The 13,279-nt window shown below is 42.2% G+C and overlaps 1 protein-coding gene across 1 annotated transcript; it reads left to right on the top strand.

The window, feature by feature from the left end:
- Positions 1-777: 777 nt before the first annotated feature.
- Positions 778-7,151, top strand: LOC139653531 (high-affinity choline transporter 1-like). Its single transcript, XM_071530393.1, has 8 exons — positions 778-961; positions 1,651-1,764; positions 2,348-2,503; positions 2,979-3,127; positions 3,602-3,745; positions 4,093-4,246; positions 5,740-5,957; positions 6,498-7,151. The coding sequence occupies exons 1-8, from the start codon at positions 778-780 to the stop codon at positions 7,149-7,151; spliced, it is 1,773 nt and encodes a 590-aa protein (XP_071386494.1).
- Positions 7,152-13,279: the final 6,128 nt, after the last annotated feature.

Genomic DNA, 13,279 nt, shown 5'->3' with positions numbered 1-13,279 from the left:
AAATTTAGAGTGAATTAGTTTGCATTCTCTGACTTCATCGGAAGCACTGGGAATCAATTGGGTATGGCGAGGTGTGGCCACTCTACGTATCTTTTACTAAGCAAGACCAAATCTGATGTTGTAGCGTTTATCAATGTAATAAAATAAAATATGATATGATCTGGTGGATATGCTTGCATAGCATTCCTATAAAATGTATTATAGGGTTAATATAGTTCTTTTTCAAAATGGTGCCTTAATGGTCCTTGTAATGTGCTTGGTCCCCTAGACACTTGGAGAAACCCCCTGCAAATAGACATTAGAAACATAAACATAAATAAACATTAGACGAAAACCTGTATGGCAGTTGGGTATGGCAAGGCATGACACCATGTGCGTCTAAGTTTCATCTTATAATTATAATGGAGAGCATAGCAAAGATCAAGAAACTAAAGATTTAAATCTATTTGGAAGCCTTATCTAGTCTAAATATAACCCCACTAGGGAAGCATTCAGGACCAGTGTTCCCTCTAAACTGATAGTCTGGTGACGTACATCTAATAATTTACCACTGACAAATAATATCTGGCCAGCCATCAGTCATTCCACTACTTTGTCCCTGAAAATTTAGTGTTTAGTGAATTGACGCCCTGCGCTATCTCTCTATCTGTCTCTCTATCTGTCTCTCTATCTGTCTCTCTGTCTCTCTCCTCCAGGTTCTCTCCATGAGATTCCAGTCCGCCGCGCGCAGTAAAACTTGATCTCGGCAGGAGGCGGGAAGCGGGCGGCGGCGGGAAGATGGCCATCCACGCGGAGGGTCTCGTGGCTATAGTGGTCTTCTACGTGCTGATTCTGTTCGTGGGGATCTGGGCCGCGTGGAAGAACAAGGACTCCGGGGTCAGCAAGGGCACGGACCGGAGCGAGAGCATCATGGTGGGCGGGAGGGACATCGGGCTGTTCGTCGGTGGATTCACAATGACCGGTGAGTTGAGTAGGTGATAAAGTGTGATAAAGTGTCGGTAAACGTCTCCCTTACTTTGTTTGTTGGAGGACTTTCTCTGTGACAGGTATTGATAAACCTCTCCCGTTACTTTGGACAGGTTTACCGACATACCGTTACCTTTGGGCGTCACATGAAGTCAGAGAAAGTAAATTTGTGCTTTGTGAATTCCATTGACGCACAGTCTTTTACGCACTTTTATAGCACTGCACCTGTTCCTGCATCTAATATCTTGTACTACCAAAACTTCCAAACTTGCTTATATTCATTGAGGGAATATTCATTCATTTATTGTGGGGAGCAGTGACTGATGACTGAAAATATATTATTATTGTTTGGTCAATGTGATAAATTATTAGTGTAAATATTATTAGTGCTCCTCTGATGTGATTTTTTTTAGATGGCTTCCAAATAGAGTTCTGGTTTTCTTAATAGATTCTGTTTGATCTTTGCTCTAGCCTACATTATAATAAAAACTACAAGATCAAACTGAACTCACTCAGGCTGAGGTATAGTGAGTGCCACACTTTACTCATTAGATGCCATTATGTTGGGTATGTTAATGAAATGCATCATGACAAGTGCCAAACCAGTCATTCATAAAAGCCCACAACCTTTCTTTATAAACTGTGTTTTAGGCTTCTGTATGATTCTTTTTTCTTGGTTTTCAGCCACCTGGGTGGGCGGGGGCTACATCAACGGGACGGCGGAGTATGTTTACCTGCCAGACTACGGCCTGGCCTGGGCTCAGGCTCCCTTCGGGTACGCCCTCAGCCTGGTTGTAGGTAAGAACCCATGTGTCTATACACTCTTACCACCATGCTCATATGATTCTACATAGACCTTGATGTTGCTATAAAGCACCATTTAAGAATGCACAAAATGCTCTAAATCAGCAGCATTAAAATAACTTTTTAAGAACCACACTGGGCTCTTTATTCTGATTTACCAGTGTTTTTTTGCCTGGTGCATTATCTCATAGGTGAAGGTAATTGACAAATGGGTTCACTCCACCATGAAATGTTACTAAAATGTCAGCCTCAACCTTTTCATTGATTTATCCCTTGCAAAACAGAACTAATCCTATAATAAATAATGGATGGATAATAAACTAATATTACATCACAACTGTAAGTCCCTATAGAAATATTATAGTGATACCATACAAGATAAAACAAAGGACCTGAAGTACAACAAGGTCATTATAAACTCACTGTTGAGTACCCAGACACACTTTAAGTCACTATAGGAATATTATACTCGTGAAGTACAATGATTCAGGTTTAACAAATGAACTTTGCTTGCTAAAATGGCTGCTTGTGATTGCCTGTCTATTTATGTTTTGCCTCAATGACTGGCATCGTTCAGGCGGCCTTTTCTTTGCCAAGCCCATGCGTTCCCGTGGATACGTCACCATGCTCGATCCCTTCCAGCAGCTGTATGGGAAGAGGATGGGTGGCCTGCTCTTCATCCCCGCACTCATGGGGGAAATCTTCTGGTCTGCAGCCATTTTATCTGCCCTGGGTAGGTGATCATTGGACGGGATCTTTTAAAGGTCACTGGAGGAGAAAGATCCAATTCACCATTCACTAACATACAATGCCTGCAGTGAATGTCACCTATTTACCTTCCATTCACCCACTTTAGAAAGGACTGGAAAACAGCAGACTAATTCAAGCATTCATAATCAAATTTGAACTTTTGTTAAAATATAACCATCAGATAACCATCATCATATTAACTGTACAGTTGCCCCATAAAGTATTCAACCCCGTGAATTGTTTTGCACATTGTGTCTGATTGGAAAAATTATCATTCACTCACACACTTCTAATGCCTTAGAAGATTAGAGATTCCTTATGATCACCGCTTCATGTCCAGTGTTACAAAAATGTCTTTCACATACGAGCTACTTTAAGCTTTTCACTTGACCCTAACTGACACATTTGCCTGCTGAAGTGTCCTGGCCTCAGTGAAGCATGTCTCTCTTTGAGTGCAGGTGCCACTCTAAGTGTGATCGTGGACATCAACATCAACATGTCGGTGGTGATCTCAGCCATGATAGCCATCTTCTACACCCTGGTTGGAGGACTCTACTCTGTGGCCTACACAGACGTGGTCCAGCTCTTCTGTATCTTCCTGGGCCTGGTGAGTTTCACTGTGCGATCAACATCCACCTAGAGGTGTCAGTGAGTGGATGATTGGTTGATAGAATGGTATATTTTCTCAGATTATGTTGCTCAAAATGTAATGCTATCAGTAGGGTTTGACTGATATAGGTTTTTGAAGGACAATACTAATGCTGATATTTTTCAGATCAAAGTTTGAAGCTGTCATCAGTTGATAATTTGTGCCAATCTTCTCACAATCTCAAATTTTTTGTGAACAATTACAATAACTCAGGGATTAGTAAACAAGTCTGATATCTGAAATAGATTAACATCACCAAATATGTTTGTAGCCAAATATGTACAACAGATGAAAATTAGCCTGGTGGCTAAATCTGGCATATTTGCATTTGGTTTTAAATGTTCATTAATATGCAATGTCCCTATTAAATAAATAAATCATATATCATAATGATATTAATAATATTTGCAATTTAATCCCCCTCCCCATCAGTGGATCAGCGTGCCTTTTGCCCTGTCCAACCCGGCGGTGTCAGACATCGGTGTTACAGCCAAAGAGGCGATCTACCAGTCACCCTGGCTGGGGAAGATCGAGCCTGGGGACAAATGGCTCTGGGCGGACAACTTCTGTTTGCTGGTAAGCCAGCGCTTTTATCATCAGACAGTATATTCAAATGGCGCAAACACATTTTGATTACACATCGAAAACAGATAAACCATCATGTGTTGCAAATAGGGGGATTGTGTGGAGTATTTTTATGATGTAGGTAGAGCACAACTGTCTTTGGGATACAGGTCTCCTCTGGATGTGGTTAACAATTGATTGTCATAATTCAGAATGACTAGAAACACAGCTGCAGATAACACAACTCTCATTTGTGAGAGTGGAAATAAAAGTGTAGGATTCAGTGTTGTCATAGTGATGGTCTGGCTGACTGTGCCTTGGTTTGGTGTCTGTATTTACTATGGTGTTTCTGTTTCTAGATGTTGGGGGGGATTCCCTGGCAGGTCTATTTTCAACGGGTTCTTTCTGCCTCTTCAGCTACCTACGCCCAGGTGCTCTCCTTCCTCGCCGCCTTCGGCTGCTTGGTCATGGCCGTCCCCTCGGTCCTCATAGGAGCTATAGGGGCCTCCACCGGTAAATACACACACAGACACACACACATGCGTGAACGTACATACTGCGGAGTAACAAACTGCTAACCCTGATAGACACGCCTGGATGCAGCTGCTAAAACACCCTGCACAGATGAGCACACACATATAGCACATTGATCTAAGACTTAATGCACACACACACACACACACACACACACACACACTGATTAAGCAGTTAATGAAACATCACAGGACAATAGAAACATCCAGGAATCTGATCCTTTATTCAAACAGGGGGAAGTTTGATCAAAGGGAATATGATCCCTTATTAGCTTGTTTACACCACAGCAGCTCATTTCAGATGTGTAAATGCAGATGCATACAGTATCTGGAGGATAAACAACAGCAGACGGCTCCTGTCACACTGGGCAGAGAAGAGAGCCATCAGACCATGCCGATTCAGTGAATATTACATCTGAAGAAGAACTAATTAATTTGAAGCTGTTTCATGTGAGCCAGTGCTAATCAACCACTGCATGTTAACGTCCAGAGGAGTGACAGACAGAAAGAGAGAGATTATTTACCTCTGGAGGATGAAGAGAAGGAAGAAGAGAGAGAGAGGGAGAGAGATGAAGCATGTCAAAAGGAGAAAGAGGGGAAAGAGAGATGGAGAGAAAGAAGGGAAAGAGAGATGGGACAGACAAATGGTATCACAGTGAAGGGGAGGACAGGTGGATGTAGTGGAGAATGGGTGGATGGATAGAGTTTGATATAGATGGAGGTGCAGGAGAAAGTGTAAAGACGATTCACTCTTCTGCTGGGAGACGGGAAGATCTGTTGACCCAAACATCATGGGGAAAATATCATGGGGACCTTCACTATGGAGTTAGACCATCTGTGTCTTACGCTAGTTTCAGTTCACTGTATTACATGCAAGGTATTGCTTTTGCAAATGATATCCAATCAAAATGTCTATCTAGAATCAGTTCAGGTTAAGGGCTTCCCACCAAAAAAAACAGTGTAGTATTAACCAGTTATACAATATAATACAAATATGTATTCAAACAAACTGCATCATATTCTACAACACTGACTGCCTCATCATCCATATTTAATGGAAGGTGAGGATTGGCCATAATATTATCAAACCAATATATTTGTGTAACCCTAGTTATTACTGCATGTATGCTGTATTTTCAATTATTAATTTGTTCATGAACTTCATCAAAACCTCGTTAAAAATATAGTTCTATCATTTATCATTCTTCTTCTTATTCTGATTCTTCTTCTTTTTCTTAGTATTGTTAAATTAATTATCAAGCAGGCCTTGTGTTCAGGACCTATGAATAGTATATTTACTATAGCCTATTTCTATACTAAATGGCAATTATTTGGACTTCCAACACCAATAGAAGGCTTTGGCATATAAGGAATGATAATTCAAAAGGAAGAAACAGACAAAAAAAAATCACTTTGCCATGTATTACGACTATCCAGTTGATTTTTGACTGTATTTCCCGTGTCCTGCACCAGACTGGAACCAGACTTCCTACGGGTCCCTCCCTCCCAAAGAGAAGGATGAATCGGACATGATCCTTCCCATCGTGCTGCAGCACCTCTGCCCGCCCTACATCTCCTTCTTCGGTCTGGGGGCGGTGTCTGCTGCTGTCATGTCATCGGCTGACTCATCCATTCTCTCAGCCAGCTCCATGTTTGCCAGGAACATCTATCAACTGGCGTTCCGGCAATCGGTGAGAGCACCAACAGCAACACTAACATACATCAGCACAGTTAGAGCCAGCGGGTGCAAGCATCAGTCAACCAATCAATAAATCGATTGGAGTTCCATCTCCGTGGAAATGTGTCAGATGTTTTCTTGAAAGAGGAATGGAAACAGAACTGACTCTGCACTTATCTGGTTGGACATGCAAAACCAGGGGTGCGTCGGCCCAAAAATCCACTGAAGACTAGATGCAAGGGGAGACTTAGAAATGGAAGAAAAAACTTCTCAAAACAACATATCTAAATGCAAAGTTTCCATTTCATTCTGCAGCCAATCAATAAGGTGACATGAGCTAAAGTGAAAAACTGCAGAACATTTTCAAGTTACCTCATCAAATTAAAATTGTATTTGTCATTTGCTAATGTTAAGAGAATGAACCAATGCTACCTATTGATCAAATATTTATACGCAGGGTTTATTTATTAATTTGGCTTTTCTCGTCATACCTCCCCCCTTCTTGTCCATTTCCCGCCTCCTTTTTCACTCTCCTCTCCCTCCCCTCCTCCAGGCTTCGGACCGTGAGATTGTGTGGGTGATGCGCATCACCATCTTTGTATTCGGAGCTCTGGCCACCGCTATGGCGCTGCTGACGGGAACAGTGTACGGCTTGTGGTACCTGAGCTCCGACCTGGTCTACGTCATCATCTTCCCCCAGCTCCTCAGCGTACTCTTTGTCAAAGGCACCAACACCTACGGCTCGGTGGCTGCCTACATCTTCGGCCTGCTGCTCCGCATCGGTGGAGGGGAGCCCTACCTCAAACTTCCCCCCTTCATCTACTACCCTGGCTGGGTGACCCAGGAGAGGGTCCACCACCTCACTGGGGACGTGGAGTACTTTGTCCAGCAGAGGTTCCCGTTCAAGTCTGTGTCCATGGCGGCGTCCTTCTTGGCGAACGTGGCCTTCTCCTACCTGACCAAGTACCTGTTTGAGAGCGGGATGCTGTCGCACAAGTACGACTTCCTGGATGCCGTGGTGTCCAAGCACAGCAAGGAGATCATGGACAAGACCACGCTGGTGGGAAACCACGATAACATCATCCTTTCGGAGATGGCGCCGGTCAAGCAGGCGATGGGTGCCTCGCTGGCCGGGACCTTCATCAACACCGAGGTCCTCAGCGATGACGGGGAGTCCAGTCCAGAGGCTTTTCACAACGAAGACTAGGGAACAAAGACACAAAGCAAACTAGAACCGAGGAATTTGAAGAAGAAGGAATAGTCAAAGAGGCATCAACATCCTTCAGGAAACTAGCTACTGCCGCACTGGCAGCCAAATCAACAGAAATCTGCTTTGGCTCCCAAGCGGCTCCACAAGTGTGTTTTATGCTGATGACGTGGTGCTTCCTTCTTTTTTGACATTCCTTGCCTAGAAACGGGAAGTTGACTGTCAATCAGACCCAGATCCTCAGCTGTGCGAAGCATACCGATCCCACTCATGTGTTTTTAATCATATTGATGACTCTCTCTTTCTCTTTGTGAAGAAAAAAGTCCCACCTCCGCCATTTTAATTTGTTTTAAGTGCTGCTACAGTGAATGGAGGGATTTTAAAGGCAAAGCGATGAAAAGAGGCCAGTGGACATCTATCTCACTATCAGGAGGTCTACAACGGACTGCTGTGAGTCAGATGAGAATAGTGCAATATCTAACCAAGGAATTATGTCTACACAGCAGTGTGCATGTGTGTTTGTGTTTGTGTGTGTGTGTGTGTTAATGTGTGTGTGTGTCTGCCTGATGACAAAGTGCCGTCGAGTGGATGCTCCTGAAACCTGCTTTGAGTTGATCTTCATTTGCGTAGAATAAATTTACCAATAGAGCAATAATATTTTTAGGATCCGCGTTGTACATAGACACATTTTACTGAATTGGCAGTTATTCTCAATCATTGTTTTTAACTTGAGGACCAATCGATTTTCTTGCCATATTTATGTTGTGTGTTCACCATGCTCTTAATGTTACTGTCATACTCTCTAATGCTAGACACAGGAGAGTAAGAACTGTGTACCGCCATCGTATTGGACCCTGATGTAATCAGGGTCAAATATCCAAATCTAAATCAGATTAGCTTTTGAACATGTGCCAAAACCCTCCTCTGCAGGTAGATAGGCTTTGAAAAGAAAGCAGTGATGCTTTTCAAGGGAAACTTTTAATATTACGACAAATCTATTATAATCAGAACCATGGTACTTAAATAAAATTCAGCTATCTTTAGGATTCAAATAGTGTTATAAACACTCACTTTAGTTGTTATTTGGAACCATTGTGCAGAAATGGGACTATCATCATAAGGTTAAAATGGTCTCGCAGAAGCTATTTTTAAAGTGTGTGTGTCTATGATGGTTCGTTTCCTCATCCTAAACCTTTATTGACTGGCCAGCCACAGCAGGTTAGCGGAGACGGGAAAGGATTGTTCCTCCGGGACAGTATCAATATCGCTGGTCATCATCAATCCGATCGGCCGCAGGACATTTGATTAGCGCTGTAAAGAGTTTAGGAGCTAAGGCGCAGAAGTGTTTGTTTTACAGTGTGTTGTGCTGTGATGATGGCAGAGCCAACTAGTGATATTACACTAATAGCAACAGTAACAGTGCTGCTACTGATTAAACAACCTGTTACACATCAATTCACCAATGGCAATTGCAATTGGAATAAAGAGTTCCCAGGTTGGACGTTTCTAACTGCCAGGCAGACTGCTGCACTGTACAGGGAGAATGAAGTAAATCGGTTATCAGTCGACGCAGTAATTTTTGACATTGTTAAGTGTTTCTGTTGTCCAGTTGGTTTCTGTGTGTCCATCTCCTCTCCGCATTGTCGTGGTTTGTTGGTGTCTGTACCGAGTCTCTTTCAATCTATTCTGAATCGCCTTAATTTAAAGGTCAACTGAGCGGTGGGATGTTGCTTCCAAACTGACTGGCAACTGAAATGACAACTTTTTCAAAAATCGTTTTTCAATAAGGGAGGCAGGATGGCTTAGTGGTTAGTGAAGTCGTCACCACAACAATCTCTTCCCTCCAAAAAGAGGTGATTGAAGGAAACGTGTCTCAGTTGTGGGTTTGACGTCACGCCACCAAGTTGACCTTTCAAGCTGAGTTGGGTGGCTGCTGGTCTGATGCTATACAAAGTGTCAGTGTCAGGTCCACATGAAGAAAATGCATCAGGCAATCTCATTGGACTTGAATGTGAATGTAAACCTTCCTCTTCATCAGATAAGCCTCGTAAAGGCAGACATGGGTGTGTCGTAGCTTAGGTTGATTCACCAACTAAACACAAAAAATCCATGTCAGCTGTTGGACTGACACATATTTGTGGCTCTATGTCGTAAATTGCAATGATACTGTATTTTTGTGTGATAAATGTATATACCAAAAAAGCATAGGAACAAATTAGTCTACTTTTAAATGCAGCATTGAAAATGATATCTGTTTGGTGACAGTGAAATTACAGCTATTTATTTATTCATGCAGTGTCCATAAGAGTATAGTAATAAACATGTGAGGTCAGTTGAATAAATTATATTATTTGGCACATTGATGATTTGTTTTTCTCTTTCCATCTGTATGTACTGGTGTTATAACATGTTTCATATTTTACAGATTACCTGATTTACCTGGATGCTGATTTACACGTCTATTTAACACATGGCAGCTTTCTGTAACAGTGTTTTATTCCAAACTTTTTAGTGAGCGATGGAAAGATAGACAAATCTCTCTCAATGTTATCTCCACATTGGTATGTGGACTGACAGGGCGTGTGTGTGTGTGTGTGTGTGTGTGTGTGTGTGTGTGTGTAAGATTGACAGCCCTGACAGTTTCGGCAGTTACAATATTCTGAGGTGGGTGTTTTGATTGATGTGTCCAAGCAGGCGCCAACCGCTAGATTAAATCCTCTGCTGGTCAATCAACTCCCTGCACACACACACACACACACACACACACACACAGCTGATATAACATTCTGACCCCAGACTGATGGAAGAAGTCTTCATCCTGTTTTTCCCCCCTCACGCCAAATTCCACCTCCCAAGTAGAAATCATAAAATAAAAAAACAAAGTAGGTGTTTTGCTGCTGCATATGAACTTAAAGTTTAAAGTCATCAACTTTCATTTGTTACGGACACAGGAGGGACCCAAACGCAGACACAGACAGAGTGGTGTTGGTAAGAAAAAAGGTTTTATTGTAACAGAGGATCTGGATGAGGGGCTGATGGCAGGGAATGGGAATCCGGTGGCAGCAGGGGGGAGTGATGGTGAGGAGGAGCGGGGCTTGGTGTGAGCGTGGGATGAGGGGAAGCGTGGCAGGCAGGGGTAGCTTGGTTGCTAGCAGGCAGGCAGGGAGACAAGCAGGAAAACAGGCAGGCGGGTGATGATCCTGGGATACAAGACAGGCTGGTTAGTCACAGGAAACACGAAGAGACAAAATCACTAGGAGTTCAAACTATATAGATTGGCCTGGAAGTGTAACTACCACTGAGGTTGAAACAACAATCTGGCGACGAATGGTTGAAGAGCCGGGGTAGATATACTGCAGGCAGATGAGCTGATGAGAGGCAGGTGAGCAGACTGGGAGAGGTGATGATTGCAGTGAGGTGTGCAGGATGAGCAGAGTCGGGAGCCAGGAGAACAAGGAAGGGAGACCACGCCCACGCCAATACACACACAAACAAAACATAGACAGAGAGAGAGAGACAGACCGACAGGGGAGTACTGGGAACACAGGGGAGGGGAAACACAAGGAAACACTAGGGAATCTTCTGGGGTACGGCCACGGCCGTAACATCATTGAGATAAATGTCCAATTTGCTATTCTGTATCACTGATTGATATAACACAACAGTGATTCAACCTGTATCCAGTTCATCAAAGCCTTTGCATTTGCTGCTCTAAACACTCGGTGTCGAGTAGGTCTTTCCTCTGGCGCACTGGAAGTGATGCTTTTTCCATTTCTGTTTTGTTTGGAATAAACAGAAGAAGAACTGGGTAGTTAGCATGAGCAGTGATAGCCACCATGGCTGAACAGAGAAAGAAAAGAGAAACTCAAACTGCATCAACAGAAAATCCAAAGAAAAAGACGTCACAGTGTTGGACACAATGATTGACAAAGTGATGACCAGTTATCACCAAAAATGTCACCAAAGGTTCTTTCTCATCTTGCCCTTGGTTTGGGTAACAGCTTTGTTTTTGGTTGGTTTGTGAAGCACCAGTCACGTGTTCCTCTCACCTTAACCTCTTCGCTATGAACTAATGAGAGTGGGGGAATGCCAAGGTTGGTCTGTCAGTATTGAAACACTGTCTGTGTGTGTTGGGAGAAGACAGATGGGTTTGACCTTGTATCCCATGCAGGATGACAGTCCACTAGCTTCTCAGAATGTCTTTTTCTAACCAGAGATCCAAACCCTGTTGTTTTCTGACCAGAGATCCAAACTGTGAGAAAAATGAAGAAACAAGCCTTGGCAGTTGGTGTTGTAGACTACTTGCCTACATCTCCAGGTCCCTAGATCTTTCATATAGATGATTTAACTCTCCCAGCTCCCTGTAAAGAACCCTTTTAGACAGGTTCTCAATTCTTCTCAAATGGTTCTACATAGAACCTTAAGGTGCTGTAAATAACATGTAAGAAAAGCCTCCAAATCAGCAGTATTAAAGGAACTTTTTAAGAACCACTCTGGGTTCTTTATTGTGATTTACCACTTTTTTTTATTTTAACAAATTAGATGTTTTTTTGAGTCACTATGGTTCCATATACAACCTCTACCCTAACTAGCAAACCCTTGAATTACCCTCCTTTTTTTATGAATTCTGTATATTTTGGTTGGATTTCCATGCATAGGACCATGTTTGAACAGTGTAGATGTGATATCCCTCTCCGTCAGTGCTGTATCTTGTGTGAATTATTCACACACCTTCTACACCTCCAGACCGATAGCTAACAGCAAACTATTATTCTGTCTTAAGAGAGATTGAGATATCCAAGGAGATGTAATAGTTATTAGTGTAAGTGTCAAACAAATCTGTCACACAGTGACAGATGATTTGTCTGCAGGCGACAGATGTGAGATTAGTTTGATGTCACCAAGATCATAAAGCATTACATTAAAGGTACATTCAGCGGAGTGTGATAGACTCGCGAAAACACACTCACTACTGTAGGAAAGGATCATGACATTTTTGTTCCCCTTTACACCTGGAATTAACATGTGTTCTGGATGATCAGATCGAATTCAGAAAGAGCAAAAACACATCAAATTCAGAATTAAATACACTCAGGATGTATAAAAGATTTGATCATCCAAACCAGAGGTGGTCAGAGACACATTTGGCAACAAGTGTAAATGCAATCTGTCTTCAATCTACATATAACAGCTACAGAAATGGAAATAAACTTTATTGCATGGGCCCAACCAGGAAGCACACACAAGTCAAACAAGCGGCTGGCAGCTCACATACTTGTCAGAATTGATTGTCAGGATACTGCTAGATGAGGAACAAGCAGGTCAAGGTGTTTACTGTCAGTTTTAAAGGATGTGAATATTATGAGTGGAACTGATATGCATGGCGATCTGCATTTTGTCAAGGGAAAGAAATCTGTGTGTGTGCACAGTATACAGGAGATTAGTGCTCAACAAATATGGGTTTTTGAAGGCTGATACCAAACCAATATTTTTTAATTAAAGCTACCATTAGTTGATATTCAGTGTCTTTATATATATGACAATTTTCATTTTAAAAAATTACAAGTATTCAGTGTTTTCTCCTTTGGCATTGTGGAAACCCTCTGAAACATTTAGACCACTAGACACTAAAACTCTCCATTGAAAACCACGATAATGAGAACACCAACAATACTGAATAATAACAACAAAACGTGTTCATGCATACTTAGAATCAAAATGACGAATTAGAAATATACACTATAAATATGTAATTAAACAAACTGCATCTTATCCATCATATTGGAGGTGGACAATATTGTCAGATTTTTGTATAAAAGGCCACTATTGGCAAATATATTGATCTGACCCTTGCATAATGTCAGGTGTAAATGTAATTCACATAAATCATATCTAACAGAATCCAAATATGAGACGCATGATAAAGGCATACTGCATACTGAGCAGGATTTTGCCCCTTCAAATGCCATAAACTCATCCAAACATGATCCTACTCAATCATTACTTAAGTTATGGCCCATTGGTAGTGAGTGACAGTGTGTCTGCAGACTCTGCCTTCTACCTGAATTTTTCTGAATGTTCGGGACGTTTCTGAGTGTCGACCTGTTGGCAGTGGGTGCGTACGCCTT

The sequence above is a fragment of the Centroberyx affinis genome, unplaced genomic scaffold (assembly GCF_046629955.1).
Source record: "Centroberyx affinis isolate AG114_WGS23_722 - 3 ecotype Tasmania unplaced genomic scaffold, CSIRO-AGI_Caff_v1 ptg001925l_1, whole genome shotgun sequence".
In the NCBI taxonomy this organism is placed as follows: domain Eukaryota; kingdom Metazoa; phylum Chordata; class Actinopteri; order Beryciformes; family Berycidae; genus Centroberyx; species Centroberyx affinis.
This window is presented reverse-complemented; position numbering and strand designations above follow the sequence as displayed.

Bases quoted from the DNA above. Each gene is read 5' to 3' on its own strand.
- LOC139653531 (XM_071530393.1), top strand. From the start codon at position 778: ATGGCCATCCACGCGGAGGGTCTCGTGGCTATAGTGGTCTTCTACGTG. The intron at 1,765-2,347 runs GTAAGAACCCAT...GGCATCGTTCAG, and splicing joins CGCCCTCAGCCTGGTTGTAG to GCGGCCTTTTCTTTGCCAAG. The intron at 4,247-5,739 runs GTAAATACACAC...GTCCTGCACCAG, and splicing joins AGCTATAGGGGCCTCCACCG to ACTGGAACCAGACTTCCTAC.